General features: G+C 49.5%; 1 protein-coding gene across 1 annotated transcript; it reads left to right on the top strand.

Annotated features, from left to right (window-relative positions):
• The first annotated feature begins 1,274 nt into the window (after window positions 1-1,274).
• On the top strand, window positions 1,275-27,001 carry LOC125745363 (transcription initiation factor TFIID subunit 3-like). Its single transcript, XM_049018124.1, has 7 exons — window positions 1,275-1,655; window positions 2,539-2,781; window positions 18,321-20,173; window positions 22,631-22,713; window positions 23,678-24,014; window positions 24,485-24,591; window positions 25,143-27,001. The coding sequence occupies exons 1-7, from the start codon at window positions 1,490-1,492 to the stop codon at window positions 25,255-25,257; spliced, it is 2,904 nt and encodes a 967-aa protein (XP_048874081.1). The 5' UTR covers window positions 1,275-1,489; the 3' UTR covers window positions 25,258-27,001.
• The last annotated feature ends 987 nt before the right edge of the window (window positions 27,002-27,988 follow it).

Genomic DNA, 27,988 nt, shown 5'->3' with positions numbered 1-27,988 from the left:
TTCCTCAATTGTCTCCTTTTCGTTGCTACTTTACAGCCAACCTCAGCTTCACATGACATACAATGTATGAACTAAAGGTCTGTGCAACACAGTAATGTGAACTTATATATGATAAACAGTATTATGCACAATATATAATAGTTACTGGTGACAAGCAAAGACCATTTTTGTTGTTTGCTGTCGGTTGCATGTACTGTCAAACATTTAATTAATGCAGATCCCGAATACGGTTTTCTTTGTACACAAACCGTTTATTCTGTAACATCAAATGTATCATGGAAATGCTGTATTGTTTCTTTTGTTTCCTTACTTCTGGTATTTATAGATAAATTAATATCTATCAACATTAATTCCGTCCTGCCCAGCGTGGCGTACTGAGAGGAAAAATTCAAACAGCTCAAATTAGCCCAGATTAGTAAACTCATAAAAGGCGGATTTCGTAAAAATAACGGTTGTACTTTCTGCCTTGCAGCATAATGTAAATCCTATTACCGGATTTACTTAGGTGGGTGTGATACCATTAGTCCTATTCCGTATATTTTCGTTGCTGATCCACGTGACTCACACCTGAAAACTTATTTACGCTTTCTTGCACCTTCTCATATTAATACCCTCGTTATGGAAAAAGCTTTGGAAATTTAAGTGACAAATTCACGGTATACAACACAATCAACCTAAGAATGAGTCTTGAAAAAAGGTGCACGGCGAGAATAATTAATGGCCTCGTCAGTATATAATTTGTAAAAGTTAGAGCGATCCACAATGGAGTACATGTACTTCATGGACAGAGTATTTCGGATCACAGTTCCCGGTCTCTGTTGCGACTAAATTTTACCTTCAAATAACGGTATTGGTAATAAACGTTATTTTGGGTCCAATGCATCGGTCCACGTTTCTTGGTAATAATAGTAAGGTATTAAAATGTAATGCTGCGACTTATCCTAATGCAGCCACATTCAGCACATCATCATTTTAGACAAAAGAGTAATTTAGGTTTCCGAAAACGAAACATCCATCAAACTATTCATTTTTAGCTACATGAATCAAATGTGAAATAAAGAAATGCATACGTTATCGTTAAACTATCTGCGTAAAATACATACATATACGTCGCTAATTGTCTGTTTTGCAAAAAACGTAATTTCGTCTGCCAGTCGATGACGTATTAGATACCATCCAGGAAATACAATCGATTGACGCGCAATCCGGTGTCTGCGCATGCGTGAGTCAAATCGATTAACTCACAATCAAATATCTGCGCGTGCGCAGCTCAAATCGATACTCTCGGCGATCGGTTTGTCGGGAGAATCAAGATGGCGGCTCTCGCTATAGCTGGAGTCTGTTTATTCTTTAGATGTTAATAACAAACGGTAATAACCAACTTCTCCACCAGTTGCCCTGGTTTTCGTGCACCATGAGGACTAGGACCGTCTTTTGCAGACGGAACTAACCGGAAAAGGATAAAGGGTCCTCGTCCAAAGCCTGCGAGATGTGCGAGAGCTATGCCCGATCGCTGCTGCGGGTTTCGGTGGCGCAGATCTGCCAGGCGTTGGGCTGGGACGCGGTTCAGCTCACTGCCTGCGATCTGCTTTCCGATGTCCTGCACCGGTACATCCAGCAACTGGCCAGGGGCTGTCACCGCTACTCGGAGCTGTGTGAGTACTGTCCTCGGTCCGATCACGTTGTCGCGCTCCCTCCCTTGCCTGAGGCCTAGCTAGCAGATTGACAGAAACGAGGATGACCGCCTGCATGCTCGCACACACCCCCCTCTTATTTATCCTGCGTGGAGCCGTTTGGCTGTCAGTATATCGTTTTTGCTTGCCTTGGTACCCACAGCACTTGGTCGTGGGTGCGAGTTTGGATGATGGCATGTAAACAAGGGGGAGGGTTCGGCTGATTCAGACCGCCCCACACGGACAGCAGCAAAGCAGACCTTCAAAACATAAACGATTTACATTTATGATTTTCAATCATTTTAACAAAACCACCGTCAGTGGTCAAATTTTGTATTGGAGATCAATGCATATTCTTTGGTGAATGTTTTTGAACTGTGACCACTTCTTGCATTTTCATCTCTTAGTATTCTTGATGTCTTACGTTTGGGTTCTGTACTACACACATAGAAACACCCAGAAAAAAAATCCTGGTATGTTTGCTATACCTGGCGAATAAAGTGATTCTGAGTATGAGCTCTTAGGATTTTCTTCCTAGTTTTTCAAAGGTTTTACGACTTTATGTATGAGTTACTTGTAGTAACTTCATAAGTTGCTTTGTAAGTTGTTTCCTAAGTAAATTGTTTGGGACATGGGTAGAATTCCTCAGTATTTTGCTTCACTTAGAATGTTAGTGAGCTGTGTTCCCAGATGTGCGTGGATCTGTAAACATCTCGACTGAAAAAATTAGAGGGGATTTTCAGCCGGTTTTCGGTTCTCCGCGGCTGTTCATTTGAGCAGACACAGCATGGTCACTTTTGGTTTTACCAAGCAGAGATGTGCAGAACTATGCACGTGAGAGTGGGTCACTGTCCCCCCCCCCCAGATGGACGCACCGACCCGATGCTGGATGATGTGGGCCAGGCCTTCAGGCTCCTGGGTGTGAACGTGAGCGAGCTGGAGGATTATATCCACCACCTGGAGCCGGTGGAGTTCCCCCACCAGACGCCCCTGTTCCCCGTCAGCAAGAACAACATGCTGCAGTTCCCCCAGCCCGGCGCACGCGATTCAGAGGAGAGGAAGGCCTACATCCCTGACTACATGCCCCCCCTCGTCTCCTTACAGGAAGGTAGGGCCAGCGGCACTAATACCCGTGCGCCATGGTTACCCTTTGCCATGGGAATGGAAATGGCTGTTCCTGGCACCAGATGCATCATTCTGGCCCCTTATGGCCATCCTTAGTGCATGGAGATGGTTGTCTGTCAGTAAATTGTTTACCTTTGCTCCAGTTTTACGCACCCAGATTTTTTATATTTCAGCTGAAAGTCACTGATGCTTCTGATCTCATATATGTTGTGGTGTTTCGGTGGAAGCCACACGCAAAGCAGCTCTACAGAGAGTTAACATGTTGCAGAAATACTTTCTAAACATGTCGTCGTAATTTTTGTCTACGTCTGGGCGGTTTGGGGTCATTTTCGTTGATCTGTTGAGCCCCTTCGATGCATTTTCGTTGTATGTTTTGTACAATTCCTTTAATGAATTTAAGGAATCTATCTATCTGTTCTGCTGTTGGTCATATTAAGAAACTCCTTCAGTAAACGAATCCTGCTATGGTTGTTTCAGAAAAAGCCCCAGCCTTGTGTGTGGGTAACCTGACAGGTGATACCCCAACTCTAAGCCAGGGGGCGACATGCTTGAGGGTGGCAGTGCTCCACGGTGCTTGATGTGCATCTTTTTATTGATTGGCTCAAGCAGAAAGCAGATTGAGGCTACAGTGAGTCGTGTTGTTCCTTGCACTTCCAGGATCCTGAGTCCTGTGCCCCAGTCCTGAGGGTTAATGTTCCATGTTAATTAGCTTGCGGTAGCAGCATAGTGTTTGCCAGACCTGCTTTAAGCTCCCAGGCCAGCAGCTGTGATGGATCCGCATTTCATTTTGCTATTTGTTAGGTGTAAACAAAAAGAATGGGGCGATTGAACCTGAACCTGTGCAGATAAAGGTGTGGGATTTTAGTCACTTAGCTGATATCCTGAGCGAGGTGCGGGAAGTTTTGTTACGTAGTTTAAGTGTAGTGTGGCACCCAGGCCTATAGGGGGCAGTCTCTAGGCCATTGGCGATGTCATTGGTGATGTCATTGGCGATGTCATTCGTGATGCCCAGGAACCATAATAATGATTTTCAGGAATCAATATATCTCACTGGGATTGTAATTGCTGTTTACCTGTCAGTTGCTGCTGTTGATTTTGAGTCCCATGGTCTACAGTGACAAGGTACCTGTGGTACGCTGTGGATGGGGGGTTGTGTGCTTTGTGGTAACGTCATTGTGATAGCCGTATTGACGAACAAGGGGGGGGCGCCTAGTCGGGCGCTCCCTCTATAGTGAGCAGAGATTCGTTTCCCTCGTACCCGCAGCCGTCTCCCGTGTTACGCCGACACTGATGCAGTAACACGGCATTATCTCATCCTCCGCCGCCATCGCCGGCCGTGCCGTTATCTCAGCACGAGGCCCTCCAGAGGAGGCGCTATCTGCATCGTGTTCTTCTGACAGTTTCATGTTGGACAAGGTCAGCATGGTTTCAGGTTCCATCTCGCCAGGAGATAAGATAAGGGTGGGACACAGAGGAGAGCCATCGGCACCCCGTTGGCCAAGAGCAGCTACGTGAAGCACATGAACATCGGGCTTTTTCAAGGCCGCCCTTCACTCTGCTACACGTCGCCCCCTGCAGGTCAGATTGTCCTGGTTAAGCTGAAACACGTAACAGGTTACACATTTCTCTCCCCTGGCCTGTAATGAAGTCCTCACCTCTGGCTTCTTTTGCTGCCTGCCTGCCATGTCTGTCCCAGGTTAGACTGCACCAGCAGGGGGTGCCCTGTGACCAGTATCTAGCCAGCTGACTCTGTAGTCTCTACTCCTGTGTCCTTTGAACCCTGTATTTAAAGATTGTACAGTGCCCATCCCCCCATAATCCACCTAAAATTGCCCTTTGCCAGTGTTCGGTTCTCATTAGCTCCGCCTCCCGCTCCCGTTTCCTGGTCATGGTCAGGCGGGCACAGGTGCGGTGCGGGCTGGCTCTCCCTCTCCGGGATGCTCCTGACTGGGTGCCCCTGGACTCTCGGCCTCTCGGGCGTATTGGCTCTGCTGCAGTTCCCATGCCGGCTGTCTGCTCAGGCTTCAGTGGCAGTTCTGGAGGGCTGGACGGCAATGGATCGGTGTAAATATGTGTGGCGGATTCGCGTCGCCATCATCAGTCTGTCAGAGTGTTAGCTGACATCTTATTCCCACTCAGTTCTTTACTTTACTATTTTTTATTTTCGTTTTAGAGAATGTTTGTGTTGAACTTGGCAGGCTCTGTGTTCTCTGAACTTTGAAAAGGCTTCAGTAAATACTGACTTTTTTTTTTTTCTTAATTATCTTTTTTTGTTTGTTTAATGTTAAACCACCCCCCCACACCCATTTCCTCTCCCTGCGAGGTCCCACAGAAATGGCAACAACGTATTACCATTGGCATGGGGGAGGTAGCGGGCTCTGCAAAACAACATTGGCATCCCCGAAATCCCACAGAAAAGATTTAGTAAATTATGGGCCCGTTTCCCCCAGACAAATATGTGTCTTATAATTGAGGCCGGTTTCCGCTGCCCCCCCCACTTCCCTGATGGAAGCCATTAGGTCCTCCCTGGGCATTAATGCCTGTTTGTTGTTTTTGGAGGGACACAGGCTAGATGGCTAATGCTAGCCTCGGAAATGCCAACGCTGCTGGGAACAGGAGAGCTGGCAGCTCAGGGCAGTCTGTCTGTGGGTGGAGCTTGTGGGTGGGTGGGTGGGGCTTATATATGAGTGGGGTCTCTATGTGGGCAGTCTCTATAGGGGCCAGTACCTTTGAAATAGAAAATGGTGCATACTTCTGAAATTTGGGGAAACCTAAATCAAAAACTCTGAGGAGTAACATAGCTGTCTGTCCAAAACCTCTCAAGTCCATCCTGGTCAACATTTTGATCTCCTGGCAAACTTCCCGGCCGATTCTGGATTTTTCTCTTTGGGCCAACATGCAGAGGTGTGTCCGGCGCCGAAGGGGTGTGTTCTGCCGGAAACGCCCCGGAGGCACAGTCACAGATGATGGCCTTGAAGGTCAGCTTCACATTTTGGGTGTTTGCTCCGGTGCTGCTCCACAGTCACCTTTTTCCTGGGGAAAGCACGCCCCTCTCTGATTGGTTAAGAGAGTTCCCAATGCCTGAGCTCTCTCCCATAATCCTGAGATGAAAACAGCGTAAACTTAAGCTTGCATCCGCCTTTCTAATTGCATAATTGGACGGTTTTGTTTGTGTCCCTCCCTGTAGTGCGGGTTTCAGCGAGGTAAGTGCGTTTGCCAGACACCGTCTGGCTCAGCAGACCCGGCCAAGCACTTGCTGAGAGGTCGGAGGTCACACGGTGTTCTCTCTCTCTGCGGCACACGGGCACATAGAAATGGCCTGTTTAGAGCCCGTGTGACCCCTTCCTGGTTAAATAGAAAATAATTAATTATCCCTGCAGTGGCGTAATGAGTTGTACCGCTGTCTGCAAACATTCAATTACCTTTATGGTGACTGAAGAATAATGTGGCGTTTGGCCGCCAGGCCGCGTCAAAATGGGCACTTCTGGGGGCTGGGAGCGGGGTCCAGTGTCTGCGGGGGTCCAGTGTCTGCGGGGGTCCTGTGTGTGTGTTTGTGAGTCTTTCTGTGTGTGTGTGCATGTTCATGTGTGTATTTATCTGTGTACGTGTGTGTGTGTGTGTGTGTGTGTGTGTGTGTGCGTGCAGGTTAAACCAGACCACAAAGACTGCTAACTGTGCCCTTTCCCGTGACGTCATAAGCAGGTAGCCACATCTCAAACCCGCCAGGTGTTCTGCCTTCCCTTTGTCTTCCTTTTCAGCAGCATGTTCGGCTGCCGGCGCCATTGGGGTTCGGAGTCGCTCCGACAGACACCTGCGTGTGAGGACCGTCTCTCAGCCTCCTGCGATGAGTTAATTGTGTGAGCTGCTGAAACAGGGCAATCAGGTCTTCATTGTGAGGGCAGGAACTGAGAGACCATCCAACCCCACTGGATGTGCAGAATCACCCCCCCCCCCCCAGCATCACAGCAGCTTTTTTTTTTGCTTATTGGTTGGGAATATTCTGGGAAATTTCCTGTGACCCTAAAACACCTGGAGATTATTGGGAATTTTATTATGATGATTTATTTTAAATTGTGGCTGACTGTTGCTTTACACACAGTATTGAGGGCCCCCTCTGAATTCATATGACTCTGGTGTGTGCGTGCACACACACACACACACACACACACACACACACACACACACACACTATTATAGGTTTAAATAGTTAATGTAGGCAGTGGTTGTGCAAGCCTGTTTCTGATTTTTCATGCATGGTTTAAGTTTGATGGTGCACCAATAAAAACGGTGAGGTACAAACGGGGAATGTAGTGAATCAAACAGCTGATTATTAACCCTAACCCTCATCCTAACCCTCCTGAAAACGTTGAACTACCCCGAGGCCTCAGTGACTGAATGACATTCATATCCATGCGGGGATAGAGGCAGCCATGCTCGGTGTTTGACGGGCAACTGTCAAGCCTCGTTAAGTACAGTTTGATTTATCTGTTTGCACAGCGAAACAAACCATTTGCACACATGAGCCCGAGACACTTTCAGGATGCGGCGAAGGATCACTCTCCCCTTTATAGCTGATGCATTATTTCCTTAAACTGAAAATGGAAAAGCAAACCTGAAATGTAAAGCGTACGGAGGCTGAAAATATTTAAACGTGAAAGAGGAGCGGTGGGTTGGATAATGGGTTGGAGGAACTGAAGAATGGCGAGAATCCAGGAGAGTAGCCCCTAGGTTGTTGGGTCAAGTCCCATATGGGAACCTGAATAATTTCAGTGGGAAAACTGAGCTGTAAGTAGAGCTTGTTTTTTTTTTTTGTCACGTTGGACACAACAGGAGGTAAGGAGACGTTAGCAGTGAGGCTGGTGTCATAGTCATGAATTATATTTTTTGTTGTTTGACCGTTTGGTCAGGATTAGGAAAGACAGGGAGAGCAAGTCAGCACAGCTGGAGAGACGAGCCCGGCTGCTCCGGAGGAGGAGGAAGGTGAGGAGGAAGAGGCGTGGCCAGTCTTCTGAAACCGATGGCCTTCAGATTAGGGAAACGATCTAAGGCGGAAATATTGTGGCCCTCCGCGTGTTTGTTTGGCTGAAACGAGCCTCCGACGCGTCCCCCAGTCCCCGTTGGAAATGAGAAATGCGGCTTTTATCACTGATATCTGGGTGAATTTCATTCAGTTTCATCATTCCTTCAGCCCTTATCTGCTGTTTACGCTGCGTGGCGTGTCTGCGATTCTGATTCGCCGCTGTTTGTGTTCGGTCTTATTTCGGGGGGGGGGCGGGGGGATCTTCTGAGACAGAAGTGTATAAATCATTTTGTCTCCATGTGCCCTTTTTTACTTTGAAGGACCTGTTTGCCTCTTCGTATGTTTGTCTGTAAACTCTATAACCCCCAACACACACACGTGCAGCGTTTTAATTTGCGTTCGTTCGAGGGCGGCTGTATGACTTCGTCTCTCCTCTTTCTTCTGTGTCTGTGAAGCTTGTCCCGCTCGCCAGGCATCACGCTGGGCATTTCATTGTTTCGTTTGCTTGCTTGCTTGTTTTTTATTTTGTTTATATTGCTGCTGGGAGTATGGCTCCTTCGCCAAAACATGCCTGTGGAGTAATTTTGAAATCCTTAGAAATATTTTGATTTGGTGGTGTGATGATGGTTGATTGGCTGATACGGGGGGCTGATTGTTGTGTCTCCTCCAGGTGTCTGTCCTCCAATCTTTGGGAATAAGCCCCATGTGAGTCAGTGCCAGTCGCTGCCAGGTCCGTACAGCTGCCAGAAATCAGAGTTTGCAGTCCAGAAGATCTGGGGGGCTGTTAGAGGCCCTGGGTAAAGGGAAGTGACATCAGACAAGAGCCAGTGACATCAGACAGGAGCCAGTGACATCAGACAGGAGCCAGTGACATCAGACAGGAGCCAGTGACATCAGACAGGAGCCAGTGACATCGGGAATCTGTCACCTCACACGCTACGAGCCGCTTTGGGGTTATGGGGACAAGTGAGGGGTCGTGATAGTAACAAATGGAGAGTGAGATGCCAGGACAGAGAGCAGCCGGCAGGCCCCCCCCCCATTCAGACCAAGGCTCATAACATGGTTATTTATATATTACAATTTGCATGCCGTTTACAAAGTGACATTTACACTTCCAAAGAAAGGCTTCCTCTGAAACAGTGAGAGTGGACTGTGGCTGAAAAAGCGCCCTCTGGTGGCGAATCACTCTCAGCAGGTAGCGCTTACCACGGGAGTGGGGGGCACTGCTACAGCAGTGGGGCAGTGCAAATGAGGCAGTATTTGTGTGGTCAGCAAAGACGCACCCCCCCACCCTGCTTCCCAGCCGCCCTGATTCCCAGCTGCCGTGTCCTGGGATGTTTTCCCGCTGTCCAGTTTCCCACTTTGAATAACATGTGAGAGTCCAGCTATGACCACACAGCCTGTGTTAATCAGCATGGCTCCGGTATCTATGTTTCCTGCAGTGTGTGGTTGCTTGTGGGCCCCATGGTGGCCCGACGTCCCATCCAGGGTGTCCCCCTGCCCGGTGCTGCTGGGATTGGCTCCCAGTTCTGATTTCCAGTGCCAGGAGTCGGGGGTTTGGTCGGCAACTGCGCCGGAGTCAGAGAGTGAGTCAGGTACAGGTAGTCTGAGGCCTGCATCTGCCAGCCTCGAGAGGTGGGGGGGGTGGGGTTAACGCACCCCTCCCCTCATTCCCAGTGTTTGTGCCGTATGATGTCTGACACCCAGACCTGTACTAGACATGTCCGTAATTGTCGTCAAGGCAACGATGAGTAATAATGGCAGTAATTGCTCCATCCTGTTTCCATTATGCTGTCTGTGATTAGCCACGGCTAACTGGGTCATTTATAAAGCAGTTTACAGAATAAACTCGGTGCACGGGGCTCGTCTGACCCATCGGGCTCCGGTCCCGACCCGACGCTGTGCACCGTCGCCGGGCCGATGCTTTCCGATACCGGGGAGGAAATGGCCTCGTGGGTCCTGACCGCTAGCCGCTCTATTTATAACCCTAATAAGTGTGAGTGGGCTGCTTTGGGCCGCGCTCAAGGGAAATACATTCATGCAGACAGCATGTGTGTGTCCCAGGCCCGACCTCCAGAAGCTCCACAGCATTATTAATGGTGAGCTGTGAGCTTCCTGAGCCCAGCTCAGCTCGGCTTTCTGCAGCTTGGCCACAGAACGGCTCTCTCTCTCTCTCTCTCTCTCTCTCTCTCTCTTTCTTTCTTTCGCTCTCTCTTTCCCCCCCCCCCCCCCGCCTCCGTCTCTCTCTTCCTACCTCTCTCTATGTCTCTCCCTCTTTCTGTCCCCTTCTCTCTCCCTCCTTCTCTCCCCCCACCCCCTATCTCCCAGGGGTCCAGCTGCCCTCCCTTGCGACCCCCGCCAGCCAGTACCAGCCCATTTGGGTTTTCCTTGTCCAGCAGCAGCGGCTGACATAGAACCTTTTATGCAGTGCCTCCTTTTATACAGGTGACCTTGTGTCCCACTTAAAAAGAAGCTTATTAAAATCATATCAAACAGCAACGGATTTTTAAATGCTATTAATAGATCTTTTAACTCCAGAATATGCTGTACACAGGTATTTATTAGCAAAATGAAAAATATGGTATCGACACACATAATTATGAGTCAAATAAATGCATGCAAATTTTGCATACAAAAGTTACAGAATTTCTCCGTGGAAAGTAATTTTAATATTTCTAAAATAGAAACTGAAACGCATAGTATGAGTCTCTTTCCAGTTGAATGTGCTGGATGTCGGCAGTCGGCAGTTGCAGACCGTGTTGTTCACCCATTACTTGTGATTTCGGCAGGTCACACATTTTGAATGTTTGTGTTTTGGGGCAGAGGGGGGCAACTTTTTATTTGTTTGTTTTTTCCCTGAATCTCCAGAGCCCCCCCCCCCCCCCCCCTCCTCTGAAACCTGTGACTCACCTGGGGAATTTTCCTGGTGAATCGGCCGCGTCGTTGCGGCTGGAATCCGCATTTGGGGGCAGCGGCGGGTGGCGCCGAGCTGTTTGGTCTGCTGAACCCGCGCGCCGGCTGTCTCGCACGCACACGCGCACACACACACACACACACACACGAGCACCCATCCTCCGCACATCAAGCGCGTCATGCTATCAAGCCCCGCCATCGCTGCGGCGGCAGGGGAGGGAGGGGGGACATACCTCCTGTAGCAGCGTGATGCACGTCCCTCATGCGGGAAGTGCACGCCTGCCAGCCGCCAATATTCCTTCCAAATCCATTAAACGATAAAGTTCCAAACACTTCTTTTTTGTCTGTCAGGACAGCTGTGGTGTAACTGAAGGTGAAAGACTTCGCTTAGGTAGCAAAGTAGTCGGGTTCCCTGGCTGCTGAACCCTAACCCACCTGTAACAGCCCCCATCTCCTTTCAAACGGCCCCCAGAGGATTCATCTCCCGTCCTTAGACACCTTGAGTCATCCTCCCTAACGTACAGGTAAATGGCAGACTTGACCCCTGGGCTGTGGGTTCGAGGATGGAGCTTGGGTAACTCATGGCAAGAAGGTGACAGACCTTGCTGACAGCTGCCCTCATTAGCAGTGTGACCCCCCCCCCCCCCGCCAATAGCAAGAGAATGAAGGGAAAGTTGCTGCCATTTTAAATCAATTTTTTATTTAGCAAAATACGACATCTTGACCTTCCTTTAAAATAGGCCTTCATTTAAACTACTGAAACGCCACATTTATTTAACTATTGGAAGTTTATTTTCCCTTTAAACGCCCCATGGCCTGATAACAGTGCAAAATTTCTTTTCTCCCCCCTGTTTCTCTTCCTGCTACCTGGGACCCCCCCCGGCACCGTGTCAGATACACGGTTGAGTGATGCAGTAGCATGTTCACTCGGAATTTCATGTTTTCTTTCACTCAAGGAAAATTGAATTCATTAACTTTGATTCATTGATCAGTGACGTTAGCTTCAGTTTTACAGACTAAGATCATTTCAGCATGTAAATTAAGGTTATTGTATATAAGTGTTAATTGAATTCTCCTGTATTTTTTTCTATACTCCTTTTGCTTCTTCAGTTCATGTTTTATGCATGATCATCCACCTCCTGTTTACAGTAACTCTGAGGCCTGTTTCGATCAGCATCTGTCCCTGCAGCCTTGTGTCACGTTGCCCGATCGGAAGCACTTTCAGGTCACCTGGATGTTCACAGAATCTTCTGCCGCAGGTTTTCCCAGTTTGGTGGTTGAAAGGCATCAGAGTCATTTCTAATCGTGGCGATAAGCTGACCTCGCTGCATTCCCAGGGCGCCTGGAACGATGCCGGACTTCCGAGGAAACCCCACGCGCTCGTATCTCCGTTCCCTCCTTCTCGAACCCCGTAGACGGAGCCATTTCCTTTGAGTTTCCATCCTGCATCCCCCGGCTTATCGCCGCCTTTTCATTACCATTTTCTATTCTTTTTAAATATAGGGTACAAATATTCTTAGATAAAAATGAGCGTGACTAATCACGTGAGAAAGTTGCTTCTTATTTCCACTGAACAAACCATCGTTTATTTGAAGTGTTGATGAAACAGTTTTTTTTTTGGGGTGGGTGGTTTAGGCATTAGTACTAATGGGAACCTGGTAACAATTGCCATGTAGTTAAACGGCTTCAACCAGTTAATGATTTTCTTTTCGGTGTGTGTGTCTGAATCGGCCAACAAGGCACAAGGCTTTGGGGATCTGTTCCATCTTAAACTCGGCCGACCTCCCGTTGGAACCCGGACGCGGCGCGGGGGAGGCCACACCATCTCGGGGTCGCTGACTCTCTGAGCCAGCCCCCCTCCTCCCTGGAGCAGCATACTTTACAAGGTTCAACGACGGCGCTCGAGTGGTTCCTCTTTAAAGTGTAATTGCTGAAAGACGCAATTTGTTCGATGCTTTGAAGTGAAGTTAATGTGGTTACAGGCGGGGGGATGAGGAGGGGCTTGGGCGGGGGCCGTGTATCGATCAGAAGCTGTGGGAAGCGCCCTCTGTTATTTTTTGTCCATTTTTTCCTATTTTTTGAGGTTAAGAAATTAAACTGTACCACGAGTGTCGCATTTAAACTCGAAAGAATCCAGCTTGCAGGCCTGCCAGGATTGAGCAACAGGTCCGGCGTGTAGCTGCAGTCTGGGGGGAGCGGCGGGGGCCGCATTCATGGCTCCACGGTTGACGGCAAGTGCAGGGCCCACGTGGGCCGTCCCCCCCCAGCATGTCACCTGCCGCCGTGCAGCTCTGAATAACGTCCCCGCGACGTGGCCTTTTCACCGCCAGCCAGGGGGGAGTCGAGGAAAAAAAACATAAACAAAACGCGCATTTAAAGGAGCTCCGTCATCAGCCAGTGTTTATTGTTTGCTGTTCTGCTGGTGGCGCCAGGCGCAGGAAAACAGGCCAAAAAACACTTTGTTTTGGGGGGGACTGGATTCTGCGGTTTTTGCCGCTTAGATCGTAATCACGGCCCCCATCTCTATTTAAAGGCGAAAAAAATGCGGGCGGGAGGCAGGCACATGGGATGCGCGGGGGGACGAGCAGGGGGCCACGGCAGGCGCAGAGGGGGGTGTGTGCAGCCCCCCAGTCCAGCCCCCAAGGTTCAACATGCACTTTGCTTTCATAATATGATATAAATTAATACATAGCTAAGTGTGATTTTAATTTCAATTTTAGTGTAATTTTAAAGTTCATACAGTAGTTATTGCCCCCCTTCTCTCCCCCCAGCAAGGAACCCCCCGCCCAGAAATATATAATGACTGCAGAGAGGAAACCAAAATTGCATTTTTTAATCATAAAAAATAAACTGTATTACCATGAAGGCTTCAATTGATTTTTCTTTGCGCGGGAAAAGTATTAATTGCTTTGACGTATTTGAGTCAAAAGGGAAGCACAGACTGAAGGCTCCCAAGGAGATTACAGCATCCAGGGAGAGATTTGCGGTTAACTAAGCCTTTATTTATTAAATGAAACTGCTATGCTAAAAGGCATCGATCGCTCTGTCACCGTACGGCAGGCTTTGGGTGCCCGGCCGTCCCAGGGCCACTGGGTCGAGCAGCACGCAGCAGCCTGCAAAGCACCCGGATCAGAGGAAGGTGGCGCCGCTGCTCACAGACGCCGCGAAGCCGCCTCAGGCGTTCACGCTCGCCGCCCTGCACGGGGCCTTTTTCCCTTTCCTCGGAACCCAGACATTTGCCGCTCGCTCACTTTCAAGTTCTTTGTTGTTTCTCGTGGTTCTTCAGCACAAAGATGATGTGGCTCTTGCAAATTATTAGGCGTCGAGTAATTTGTTGTTTTTTTTTTTTTTCTTCATGCGTACAGTTTAAGGTAAACCTCCAAAAATGTTTTTAATCTTTGCATAATTTCTGAGCAGGTCGGACAGAGAATTTCAGGCTTTTAATATCTGCAGTACCGTGCGATTGCGGCTTCTGTCACCAGACGTCACGCCGACGGGGAGGGTCTCGGACGTGCAGCCCTCTCATATGACCTCCCTCACCCGTCCCCATAAAATGTTTTTGGTTGTGGTTGTCATTGAAACAGGGCACCATACATGTCTTTAAATGAAGGACCCGCAGTCATTAAATAATTAGGCCGCTTATCATCATTAATAGACTGTAAATTGGTATCCGCTGCTTACCGCAGTAATGGAATAGGTCTTATTTCCCTCTCCGGTGTCCCCCCACCCCAGCCAGCCGGCTCCACCCAGACTGATGCACACAGCACCGATTATTAGGCCTGGGCAGTTGGTGCCTGCAGCCCAGGCCCGTGGGGTGGGGGGGGGGGGAGGAGGAGGGCTTATCTCACGCAATTAATCAGGGAACTCCTACTGCACTGCAATTACTCTGAGCTTTTTTCTTGACTAACTTTTAGCCTGGAGGTTCTGGAAGTTGGCGCCCTACCCCTCTGGACCGCTCCTCTCTGTTTGTGTGAAGTTTTTCCTAAATGGCTGTAACTGAAGGTCACAGAAGTGGGTCTGATCCTGACTGAGTTGGGGGGGGCGAGGAACGTTCTGCAGGGATGAGTGTTTACGTGCGGGCAAAGTTCTCTCCAAAATCCTTATGCGATTTCCATTTTCTGACCTAGCTAGAGGTAGCTTTTGTTTAATGTGTGTTTCGCTCCCTTGACTCTGCCTGCAGGCCGGCACCGTGGCCTTCTGCACACAGCAAGAGGAAGCGGATCTTTTTTCTTTTTTTTCTTTTTCTCATCCTGAGTCTCACTCCTCGATTGACAGGGTGACACCACAGCCCACGTGAGGTCAGACAGCAGTACGTCTGTTCGTCTTCGTTTGGAGGCCACAGAGACATCGCAAATGCAAATTATAAACCGCGTGCGTCCAGAGAGACTGTGGGAGCGGATCCAAGAACTCCAGCCTTCGCTGTTGACGCTAAGGAACCGCGTTAAAGTATTAGGAGACTAAATTCGTAACTTCCTGGTCTCGGTTTTGTCTTTTGTCCCAAAGGCTTTGGCAGGTGTTTCTGTTGCCTGTGTCCCTCCTCCCACTTTTGCCGTTGTAGCCGTTACTTAACTTCCCGCAAGACGGCCTTATCTGCCCTGCGATTCCCGCTGAGACCCTCACTGATCGGTCCCGACTTCAATGGCTCCGTCCCTCCACCAGCTTGTTTGTTTTAATGTTCAGGACGGAGGGAATCGGCAGAGTCGCTTTAATGACGCCGATCTGTTACCGCGTCGGCCCCGGTTACACGCCGATGTCCCACCGCGCTTCCCCACGTCCTACGGCTTTCCCCACCGCGGTAAAGTCCTTGGTCAACCAGCACTTACAGTTACTTAGCAATGTGAGACGGTTGTTCTTCCATATCCCATTTGTTTTTCTGTTTAGTGTCTCCTCCTGCTGTATTTCTCAGCGATCAAGTCAATTAGAAGTTGCGCGTGCGAATCCTGCCCAGGACTGGGGGGGTTAAAAAGAAGAGGGATTACTTATAAGGCGGAAATCAGCGGCGGCCATAAATAAGGATGTGTTTTCATAAGGACGCAGCGCTTGTGAATGGACACTTTGTGAGCCCCCTGTGATCCTTTCTGTCATCTTTTTTGTTGGGGGGGGGGGGGGGGGGCTGTATTCCCAGGCTTTTGTCCACGGCCGCACCATGCTCCGTAACTGACATTGACGTCGGCCTTGCCGCTCAGAACTGCCAGAAATGGGCCGTGGGGAGAGAGCAGTAAATTTCATTCTTTACCTGTGGCCACTTTACAAATTAAATGTCAAGGCGCGAAAACAGTGACAGGCTCATTTCGCGGGATGACGGCGGCCGGGCCCGTGTTCCCGCCGAATAAAATCCTTATTACGGCCGGCGGTAATCATAGCGGAACAAAGAGCCATGATTAACGACGGCAATTTATTGTATCTGGGCTGGAGAGGCAGTGGCGCACTGGAGAAGAGACATCACGGTTATCATAATTTATATCATAAATAACGGGAGGGAGCCAATCATGCGGCTTGGCCGATCGGTCAAAGCAAATAACCTCTGATAACAATTACTACACGGGGCAGTCACGGAGCCCCGAAGTCACAATGCTATCTCCGGACTATTCTGTGGTTATAGAATACAGCGGTATTACCATATAGATTACACTATTTATAATGGTGCATGTCACTCCCACTCCTACTTGCTTAAAGGAGCGTTTTTAATGTTTCCATTGTGGAGAGAAGGAGTAGGAGGGCAGGGAGAGATTACAGCATGGCAGGATCGTAAGGCTCCTTGGTGGGGTGGCGGGAGAGGGGGTCAAGTTTGGGGGAGTGGGGGTCTGTTTCTGGTGTGGGTCTTTTTGTTTCGGCACCGTAACTGCGCGGTGTGACATGACGTGTAACGGCGACTTTGCCAATGCGAGCGGGTTTAACGTCTTCTGTGCAGGTATGGTGCTGATAGTTATGGTCTAAGTTGAGCCAGAAGAACATGGAGAAGAATCACGGATTCCTCCTGGTATAGGCGGGGCGGCTACTGGAGGCCTAAAGCCAACGTCAAAGATTAATGTTTGTATAGAGAGGATCGACATCGGCAAGACGATCCTGAAGTGTGAGCGTGATCTTCGGTAACTTGCGGTCCTGCCGGTGTCCCCTGCAGTGGCGGTAAGGTCAGGACCTCAAGGACCGCAGGGGACCTACTGACTTCAGCGAGACCCGATTGGGGTTTCCTGTTGACGGTCTTGCTGCGTGAGGGGGCCCATTACCCTCCTGTATCTGATGTCATATATTTTGATGCCGATTTCAATAAGCAGTACGATAAACAAACAAACAATGTCTTTGTGCAGCTCATCAAACAAGAACTTAATTGTAATTAATGAATGGTGGGATACAATGTGTGTAAAATATAGGTTTGAATATGGTCTAGATCCAGGACGCCCGACCTTTTTTAACTCAAGGTCTACCTTTCAAGTGGCCAGTGTGCCGAGATCCATCCATCCATCCATTTTCCAAACCGCTTATCCTACTGGGTCCGCAGCCTATCCCGGAAGCAATGGGCACGAGGCAGGGAACAACCCAGGATGGGGGGCCAGTCCATCGCAGGGCACACTCACACACCATTCACTCACACATGCACACCTACAGGCAATTTTGCAGCTCCAATTAGCCTCAGCATGTTTTTGGACTTGGGGGGGGGAAACCGGAGTACCTGGAGGAAACCCTGTGTCGAGATCTTCCTGTTCAAATAGGGAGCCATAACTATTACCCATTTACTATATAATTATTACTCTAGCTATTTCCTTTCTACGTAGTTAAAATGCACGCAGCAAATCCAGGTAATTTTCCTTATTGAAAATGTGTAAATAAATGTATTTCTCTACCTTAGTTAGACCGCTGGCACTGGGAAGAAGCAGCTGGGTACAAACTGACTGCTGTGCTGCTGACTGACTTTTCGGTTCTCGCACTGTTCGGCTGCGTGTGGCTGTTTTAGCGGGGAACTCGGTCTCGTAGCTTTTGTGCACCGTTTTGAGATGCCGCTCCAAATCGCCCTTCTTCGGTAAAGCCGCGCTCGCATTGCGTATAGGTCATATGGACTTCGAATTGAAGTAAACAAAAAAATCCTCTTCTCACTCTGAATGAAAATGATACATTGTTGATCTTTTGGCGTCTGACATGTTTTCGTGCTAAATGTTTACAGCACGCGATTAGTTGCACAATGAAAAATGGGTTGCAACGCACTTCGCAATCGATTGAGAATTACTCTGAGGTCGACTGGTCGATTGCGATGAACTGTTTGGGCTCCCCCGGTCTAGAGTCTGAAATTATATTCTCATAAGTTCTTTTTGTGATTTTTTTTAATTTGAGGTTTTGAGTAACTGTAGTGTTCTTCTTGTTTTGGTGTGTTTTGCTTTTTGTTGTATAATGTCCTTCTGTAAATTATAATTATATCCTGGGGGGGTATTGGATTTGTTTTTGGTTTATTTTTGTTTTGGTTTTTTTCCCTCACCTTGATCTGCTCACTTGATGTTTGTCTTTACGAGCTAAGCTCCATTCAGCCGCCCCGGGCCCCTCACACGCCATCTCCCATCTGTCTTTACAATGATCCTCTTTCTCCTTCACCTTTGCAGAGGAAGAAGAGGAGCAGGTTCTCCCTGACATGGGCACGTCGGCTGAAGCCATGCAGGTCCCACTGGATGAGGAAGAGGAGGAGGACATGGACATGGATGAGGACGAGGCCGTCAATGATGAGAATTACCTGGCCAAGAGGCGTCTCGACAGCCCCACCTCTATGGGCGTGGTCCCTGCCGCAAAGAGGCCACGCCTCCCAGGTTTCCGCTCACCAGACAGCCCGGACTGGGGGACCGAACCACGGGAACCACTCAGCTCACTCAACCCCCAGCGGGTCCCAGCCCCCGTAGGGGTTTCCCCTCTCCACCCCCACGACGGTTCGGGCTCCCAGGCTACATCCCCTGGAGCGACGGACCACATCCCCGCATCCAGAGCACAGCTGCCTACACCCAAGATCCCCATCACCCCTGGTCGAAAACCCAAAGTCGGTTCACCTGGCAGGCAGAGGGTCAAATCCCCAAAGAGGGCCAGCTCCGGCGGCCTGCCTGGCAGCCCGGCCCGCTCACCAAAAGCCTCACAGAAAGAGAAGAAGAAGTCTCCTGGAAAGAGCAAAAGCCCCAAGAGTCCCAAGCAAGGCTTAATCAAAGCCATCCCTCCCCCAGGGAAGACGGATTTAACGATAAAACCTTTGCTCCCGCTGAGTGAGAAGGTAGAGAAAGAGAACATCCTTCTAAAACCGAGCGACGCCATGGTGCTGGAATCTGAGAAGTCACCTGTCGATCCCCCGCTCAGGAAGCTGGAGCTACCGGACAACACCATTGAGGATTCTATCGCCGCCGTGATCGCTAGGGCTTGTGCGGAGAGGAAGCCCGATCCGTTTGCCTTTTCCTCGGGCTCGGAGTCTGAGGGCGATGGCTTCTCGAGTCCACGGAGGCTTACCATATCGGAACCCACGACACAAAAGCTGCCAGGTGGTGCGAACAGCTCATCCACGCCGCTCCCTCAAAATGTTGGTGCAACATTGACTGGTAACTCATGGACGATGGATGATTCCATCGATGAGGTCTTACGGAAAGTGAACCAGGGATGTCCTTCCGGCACCCCCCCAAATCCAGCGTATATTTCATCGCCTTCAGCGTCTCCGCCAACTCCGGAACCCCTCCTGAAGATGTATGAGGAGAAGAACAAACTGGTGGTGTCCACGGATATCAAGAAGAAGCTGAAGAAGGAACTCAAGAGCAAGATTAAAAAGCGGGAGAAGGAGAAACAGAGGGAGAAGGAGCGAGACAAGGGCAAGAGCAAAGAGAAGAGCAAAGAGAAGAACAGGGACAAGGAACGAGAACTTTCTAAGGAAGCCAGGCAGCCCTGGAAAGACCTCTCCTCCAAGGAGGACGAGCAGAGGGACCTTCTCAAGCCCCGAGACATTACAGAGTCAGATGTACCCAAGATGAAATCTAAAGATGGTGGTGGCTCCAAGAAGGAGAACAAGCACAAAGACAAGAAGAAAGATAAAGAGAAGAGTAGGAAGGACAAAGAGAAGAGGGACAAGAGCAAAGACAAAACCAAGGAAGACCGGCAAAAGTCTACGGCCTCGCTCCTACTCGGCCTGAAGGAGGCGCCCCTGCCACTGTTCAGCCCCGCAGCCTGCCTGAAGCTGCCCTCCATGCTGCCACCGCTGCCCCCCATCCTCCCCGACAAAGCCCCCCAGGACAAGTCGAAGGACAAGGAGAAGAAGAAAGACAAGAAGGAGAAGAAGAAAAAGAAGGACAAGGACAAAGAAAAGGACCGGGAGAAGGAGAAGGAGAAGGAGAGGGCGAGAGAAAGGGAGAGGGAAAAAGAGGAGAAGAAGAAAGAGAAAGAAAAAAGGGAAAAGGAGAAGGAAAAAGAGAAGGAGAGACACAAGCTGGAGAAGGTATTTGCATTTTTAAGAGTAATTAGTTTTGTCTTTAAGAATATATTATTAATCTTGCTGAGTTACTGCGTTGGCCTTATAAAATGTAAAAGACGCAGATTCAATGAAGTGCATTTTATAGACCGTTGCTAATTTTATTATCTAGTCTGATTAGGATGAAAAAGAAATGACCCACACATTAAAGCAGCAGAAAAGGCTATTTGAGGGCAGCAGGGATAAAGGAAGCGGACTGGCCCCTCACGACGTTTTAAGGTTAACTGGTGACCATGCTCTGCCTTTGAGTCAGTCACTTAATCTGTGTTTCCTCTCAATAATAGTTAAAAAAAAAAGTGAATTTGTAAAATGTTGTAGGTGCGTCAAGTTGCCTCAGAAGTTCTGTTCTGCTAAGTAACAAGATATTTTTAAAAATAACAATATTAAAGCCACAGACGGCTACAGGACGCAGACGCGGAATTCGCTTCTGCTTTTTATACTGCAGGAGCTTTTTCCGTAACATTTTTTGAGAAAAATCCGTTATCTCTCCTTTGGCCTATTCCGCGTGTTTTGTCGGAAGGCAGAATGTAGCTGTGATGTTCGGAGGGCGCTTAGGATAGTTTTGAGCTGATTAACGCCGGCAACTTCTGAAAGTCTCACGGCCGTTTTCAACGTTACTCCGAGTTCCCAAAGTGATTTTCTCCGGTGCCGAAATCTCCCGATTCCCTTATTTTTTTTTTCCCGGGCCTGCTTCCCCAGTGTCCTGTGGGGGGGGGGGGGGGGGGGCAAAAGAGGAGCTGGAGAGTTTGTGCTTTATCGGCGCATGCCTCGAGGTACGCAGTGGAGGAGCTAAATCCTGTGAGATTAGCAGAAAAATGCAGCATGCTGCAGTAAGGGGCTTACAAGGCTGCTCGTATTGGTTCAGGTGAAAGGAGTTTTTCTTTTACATAAAAGTGGACAAATCCTTCTGACAATGTATTTCCAGTTGGCGTACAATGGAAGCTACTATCTGTAGATGTCACCCCCGTTCCACTGGTTCAGCACCCTGGAATGCTAGTTGTGTACGAAGGGGAGTCCATTAGCGTGCGTGTGGAAATGTGAAATTTGATTTTTGGGAGAGAGAGTTGTCAAAAATAATGCATAAAACATTTTGGTATTTAGTTACAAAAATGCAAAACTGGTTTCCTTGCTGGTCAGACTATGAGATATTGGGACAGAATTTTCGAGAATAACAGATGCGAAATGCCTGCTGGCAGCACTAACACGGCCCCACTGGGCTTCCAGGTCCTTCCTCACCATCCCGGCTGAAGTGGATCCCTTTTAATTGAAGCTACTTTCATACCTCAGGCCGGGTGGGAGGCCATATTGGATGATATTCGCTTGAATGTGTGACATTAATAGGGGCGGCTGATGCGAAGCATGCCTATAATGTCTGATTTCCCTTCTGAACCTGCACGCGGTGCGGGTTAAATGGGAAATAAGGGGTTGTGGACGGTCAAGCTGTGCATCTTAATGCACGATTAGCATAAGTGTGCATCGCTGCACCTGGAGAGCTTATCTGGCTGGGACAGGGTCTTATTCGCACCACAGGTGTTGCGGGATCTGGCCCGTGATTGTGGACCCCCCCGTTTGGACAGGACACTGTGGCGCTGTCAGAAGTAGCGTGCGGTTTGCTTACAGCTCGCTGGAGATCGCGTGGCAACCCCCCCCCCCCCCCCCCCCCTCGTGTCTGGGTCTTTTTCTCCTCCCCCTTCTCCTCCCTCTGCCTGTGCTTCTATATCCCCATTTTCCCAGGTGGATTTTTTATTTTTTTTAATTGGCAACAAGGAATAGATTCCGTGTTGATCGGTCGGAGTTGCTGTTTGACGTCGGCCTTTGACCGGGACTCAGCCGTGACGGGTTCCCAACAGCGCCGAGGTCACGGGTTGGTGTGACGTCTCACCAGAACCATATTAGCAGTAGCTGGACCGTCCACAATGCCCTTTAGCGATAATTCAGCTACAGAAAACTCAGATTGTCGTTAGCTTGGGCAGCAGAAATGCATGTTGGCGTTGGCAAGACCACTGAGAGGCTGGACTCAACTCAACCGCTGAGGACTCAGGTTAGCCGTAACACAGCTGTTTTAAAATGCAGATTAGCATTAGCATGGCCTTTGGGAATGCTGGTTGGCATTAGTGATATGAGAGCCATGGCTGTAGGCGCAACCCTAACCCTAATCCTGTAATGTACCCCAGTGAGAAGGCCTCCGCAGATCATTGTCCACGCCCTGCTTTCTCTTCCTCGCCGTCTGGTCACGCTCAATAGGTGCCGGACAGAGGCTGTTTTTAAACGGCCCCGGGTGTTGAGTTACCGGCGGGCGCCGTGCGGTAAAGTATCCCGTGCATGGTAGTGCCCGGCTTGATAAGGCGCCGCCTCCCACCATGTGCTGGCTTCATGGCCGCTGCGTGTCCTCAACTGTCTCCACATGTGTGTCCCCCTCTTCAGGTGAAAGCGGAGCCCCCCGTACCACTGCCCTCCCCGGTGATCCCCCGGCTGACCCTGAGAGTGGGCGCTGGCCAGGACAAGATGTGAGTACCGAGAGGTTGCTGTGCCTGAGCCCAAGTGCCGTCCCCTATGCTGCCTCTGCTGTGAGGCCTCTTGGCCTGGCAGGCCTTCTGCTCCTGCCCCCGATCCTGCCTCCACTGTAGGGACTCTGCTCCAGGCAGCCCTTCTGCTTCTGTCCCCAATGCTGCCTCTGTTGTAGGGTCTCTCGGTCAGGCAGGCCTTCTGCCCCTGCCCCTGATGCTCTTTCTGCTGTAGGGGCTTCCAGCTGGGCAGGCCTTCTGCTCCTGCCCCAGATCCTGTCTCCGCTGTAGGGGCTCTCGGCCTGGCAGGCCTTCTGCTCCTGCCCCTGATCCTGCCTCCGCTGTAGGGGCTCTCGGCCTGGCAGGCCTTCTGCTCCTGCCCCTGATCCTGCCTCCGCTGTAGGGGCTCTCGGCCTGGCAGGCCTTCTGCTCCTGCCCCAGATCCTGCCTCCGCTGTAGGGGCTCTTCTCCAGACAGCCCTTCTGCTCCTGTTCCCGATGCTACCTCTGCTGTAGGGGCTCTCTGCCAGGCAGGCCTTCTACTCCTGCCCTCAGTTCCTGCCTCTGCTTTAGGGGCTCTTGGTCAGGCAGGCCTTCTGCTCCTGGCCCACTTCCCCGCTTCACTGACACCCCTGGCTTTTCTGGCCTTGGGCAGCTCATCCTGGGTGGCCCCACGCTTAGCACGTTCCTGTCAATGGCCTTAATGTGGGGGCGCTTAACCTGGCTGACCCAGAGTGTAACTTGAGCTTCGTGGAGGCTTTTACCCAACAGTCCTGAGATATATGTGGGGGGGTGGACATTGTGTAGACCACTGCCCCACTCCTCCTCACAGCAGGGTTACAGGAAAGGATGGTTTGTCTGCTGGTTTGGTTTTGATGTGAGGAGTGTGATTGATTGGGTGTGTGTGATCTGGTCTGTCCTGATTGGTTCATGATTTTTGCACCCCCCTACCCACCTTTCTGCTATAGAGTCATCAGCAAGGTGGTCCCGGGCTCCGAAGTCAAGACCCCTATAGCCAAGACCCCTGTGGCCAAGACTGCTCCGGCCAAGACTCCAACTCCCAAGACCTCGATGCCCAAGACAACTGTTACAAAAGCTCCTTCCAAATCCGCCCCTCCTGCTCGGCCCCGGTCACCACCCCTTGCCCCAGCCCTACCGCCACCACCCGCACCAATGCCAGCCACGCCTCTCCCACCCCTTCCAGTGACCCCCGCCACAGCGCCGCCCCTTGGTCCCATCCCAGTGATCGGCTCTTTCAAAACACCGGTCCGCAGCGTGGTGACTGAAACAGTCAGTACCTATGTGGTGAGTCCACCGGCTGTGCCCCCTCCCGCAAGTCTTACTCCAGCCGCTTAATCAGCGGAGTCTGCTCAGGGCTCTGCTGGTCCGGCGATGATCTGCAACCTATTTTCGGAAGAAACTTACTGACGTTTCCAGTCAAGGGCGATTTCGTTGTTTCTGTGCCTTCACTCAAAAAGTCCCCTGGGGACCCCCTGCCATCCCTAGTGTAGCGAATGTTTCTGACTAACAGGGAGCTCCCCAAAAACTTGGGGGTAAACACAGCCACTGTGTTTTAGCTCTCCTGCCTCTGCCGCTTCACAACGATCATTTCGAAGTGCATTAACGGAGCGCCGCTTAACGGTGCATTCACTTTCGTTTTAATTAATGATCTCCATGAAGATATCAGTGGAGGGGACGCAGAGAGAGGCCGAATGGATTGGTACTGATTCCTAGGCCTTATCTCGGGTCTAATGTAGTGCTGTCCGTGTGTGTAGATCCGAGACGAGTGGGGTAACCAGATCTGGATCTGCCCAGGATGCAATAAGCCCGACGACGGCAGCCCCATGATCGGCTGCGATGACTGTGACGACTGGTACCACTGGTAAGAAGCATCCAGCGTCTGCCCACCCACTTCCTGTTCTCCCATTGGTTCTAGTTTCTATAGACATGTTTTATCATTCGTTTGGTAATTATTCTCCCTCATTATGTAATTACTCCTCTTATGAGCACTTTCAGTGAACTTGAGTTTAAAGATGCACCACCCACTGAAGTTGCAGTCCTTGTCTGTTGGTTCACCTGATGTTCTGCCTTCAGAAGCTTCCCTGATTGGTTCAGGTGTTTGGGTGCCTTTACACGTTGGCTATGTTTTCGTGCCTTGGGTGTCGGTAGCATTCAGTCCTATGTAGGCTACACCATTGCATTCAGCATGGCCAGATCAGCCATTTCTGGAACATCTCAGGTTCCAAATGCACATTCACTCTTATGGTTCTCCATGCCCAAGACAAGGACAGAAAAAACGTTGGAGTGAGGTTTCGAACCACTGTTGAATCTTCAGGAGGTGTGATTTGCAACTTGTTGAAGCTTTGTTTTTGTATGTACATATTACAATTTCTGTGGTAAGTTATATGCCCACCCCCTCCCCTCCCTCCGTAGGCCCTGCGTCGGCTTGCTCGCAGCGCCCCCAGAGGACGTTCAGTGGTTCTGCATTAAATGTGACAGCAAGAGGAAGGACAAGAAGCACAAGAAACGGAAACATAAAGTGCATTAAATACAGCAGCATCAGATAGCTGACCTGGACAGGGAGCGTATGCAGGCTCCAATGCTGGCCTCACTGCAGGCTCCAATGCTGGCCTCACTGCAGGCTCCACTGCAGGCCTCACTGCGAGCCCAACTGCGGGCCCCACTGCAGGCCTCACTGCGAGCCCAACTGCGGGCCCCACTGCAGGCCTCACTGCGAGCCCAACTGCGGGCCCCACTGCAGCCCTCACTGCGAGCCCAACTGCGGGCCCCACTGCTGGCCTCACTGCGAGCCCGACTGTAGGCCCCACTGCTGGCCCCACTGCTGGCCTCACTGCTGGCCCTGTTCTGCATCTCCAACCCTTCAAACCTGACCTTAAAACCTTCTGGCATCCTTCAGGCCTCCCAGCTGACTGAATAAGAGATTCATTCACATGTTTTTCCGTCATCATTGTTGAGGTTATTACCGATATCCTTATTTTCTTCTCTCCACCCTTATAATTTTGCACCTTCATGAATCCATTTTTAAGAAATAACTCTCGGTAATCCTGGGCTTCCGATCCACCACCAGAAAATCAGGTTCCTGTGAGAAGATAGGAGATGTTTGGCATGCAACCGGTACGACTGTGGCCTACTTGGTAGCATAAAATAAATGCGATGGATAATGTGCCACACCCTCAGCATTTTATAGTCTTTTTTTTTTTTTTAGTTTTTAAGAGTTATTTTTAATTCAGTCCACATCAGAAAATATGAGGCTTGTGAGGCAGATTGTGATGCATTCAGAGACTGTGCTTGTATATACGTGTATATAGAGATTCCCAAAGCATACTGATTTGATGAGTTTTTTTTTTTTTCCTTAGACAAGCATTTTTAACTCGACTGATATTTTGTAAATATTGTATATTTTTAAATGGAAATTCGTTTTACTTGGCTTTGTGTTAATTGTCCCCCTTCATTCCTGATTTTTTTTGTAAAATATTTTATTTTGCTTGATATTGCCTTATTAAAGATGAGCTGTTTCTTCAAACAAATCCTCGAGATGAATCTCATTGATAAGGAAAATCACAAAATATAGTGTTCATTAGTGTTCATTGTGCAGCTTATTTGCAGTTGTAGGTGAAATTCTTTTTGATTGTAGTTTCTTGTTTGGTGCAAGTAAACTGCTTTTTTCATTTGAAGACACTGTGAAACTCTTTAGTTACACAACTTTGTCTTTTTTCCCCTTTGACCTTTTTTTATAAAACTGATTAAAAGATGACTAATGTTCTGTCCCCATATATTTAATCTGTATTTATTGATAATGCGGGCAGTTTCTTCACTGTATGGTGAAGGACCAAGATGCAGAAGGAAAAAAATGAGCAGAGCGAAATTCTGGTGCCAAACCGAAAGCGAGAACGTGGGAGTTGTGACCTTTGACCTTTTGAAGTCCGGCCGCTTGAATGGTGTTGCAGCCGAGAGCTGAACAAAAGCACGGCTTGTGCAGTGGTTCATGAAATGCAGGGTTACACTGATAGTGTTATAATGGCATGAAGCATTCGTCTGCATGAGTTATCAACGTGCCCTTTTTATCCCTTAAATATACTGAAAATTCACCTAATGAGATGTGCCTTTAATATCCCTTACGTGGATTGTTGATCACCATAGCAACGGACTTATGGCAAAAAGGAGGATGCTGTGGAATGGTCCCTCGACCTCTCGCTGGTAATGTCCCGGCCAATGACGCGGCCGTTTGCCCCGCTGACCGAGAGCTGAGCGTGATGTCGCTTCCTCAGAAGAGATTAGTAAAATGAGAGAGGAGTGTCCTTCCCCTTCCTCCTTTTCCGTTTCAAAGGAGAGCCAGCATTTAAACAGAGGGTAACGCTTTGCCCAGCAACGCTGATAAGTGAACTTTACCATATGAGCTGAGACAAGATCCATGCGGCTCGAAAGGTGGTCGGCTGACCTTTTGACCCCTTCCAAATTTACCGGCATTAACACTAACAGTGTCTTGGGAGCAGATTTTGTTGAGTGGCCTTGGGGTCAGGTTGGTGTTGCGCAGGTTATAGCACAGCTGAGGTGGGTAATTGTGGCTTGCCGATGAATCTGATTGGCTGGGCCTCACTATCGGCTGCCCCCAAGCACAGATGTAGGTACCACTCTTAGTGTCTTTTTTTCCCCTTGTCTCGCAGATGAAGGCGTCTCTGTGTTTCCTCGCTGTCTGCCGAGGCTTTGGCGAGCTCTGCCTAACCGTGCGGTCTGCCGTTTGCGACCCACTGTAGGTCACTGCTCTCCAGTGCGCGGCTAATGTAGGCGATCTCGCCGGGGAGCCGCGGTAAGTCCAGTCAGACAGATGTGAATGGGGCGGGGGGATTTGTATAGTTCTGTAACTGCTTCTTACTAACACAGAACAATCACCATCAAGGTCAGTTTCCAATTCTATTTTTAAATACACAGATTTGGAGGTGTGCTGGCCGCAGTGCGATCTGTCACCTCGATCACTTCTGTATGACCCCGCCTGCAGTTGTACGTGCCAGCATTGAAGATCCCCCCACCCCACCCCTACCCCCCAAGCCCGGGACTGGACCAGTAAAGGTGAAAAAGTCTAAATCTATCAACTCCTGAAAGGACATGCAGAAAACTGCAAACTGCATTTTACAGTGACATAAATAGTGCTAATCATCAGTACGTGTGGAATTATTATTATTATTATTATTATTATTATTATTATTCACTGTTTCTCCATTGATCCCTTTTCTAACGTGCTGAATACTGAGTCCTGTAAG

This window comes from Brienomyrus brachyistius, chromosome 1 (genome assembly GCF_023856365.1).
Source record: "Brienomyrus brachyistius isolate T26 chromosome 1, BBRACH_0.4, whole genome shotgun sequence".
Lineage (NCBI taxonomy): Eukaryota > Metazoa > Chordata > Actinopteri > Osteoglossiformes > Mormyridae > Brienomyrus > Brienomyrus brachyistius.
Note: the sequence above shows the minus strand (reverse complement) of the source record. Positions and strands in the feature narration are given on the sequence as shown.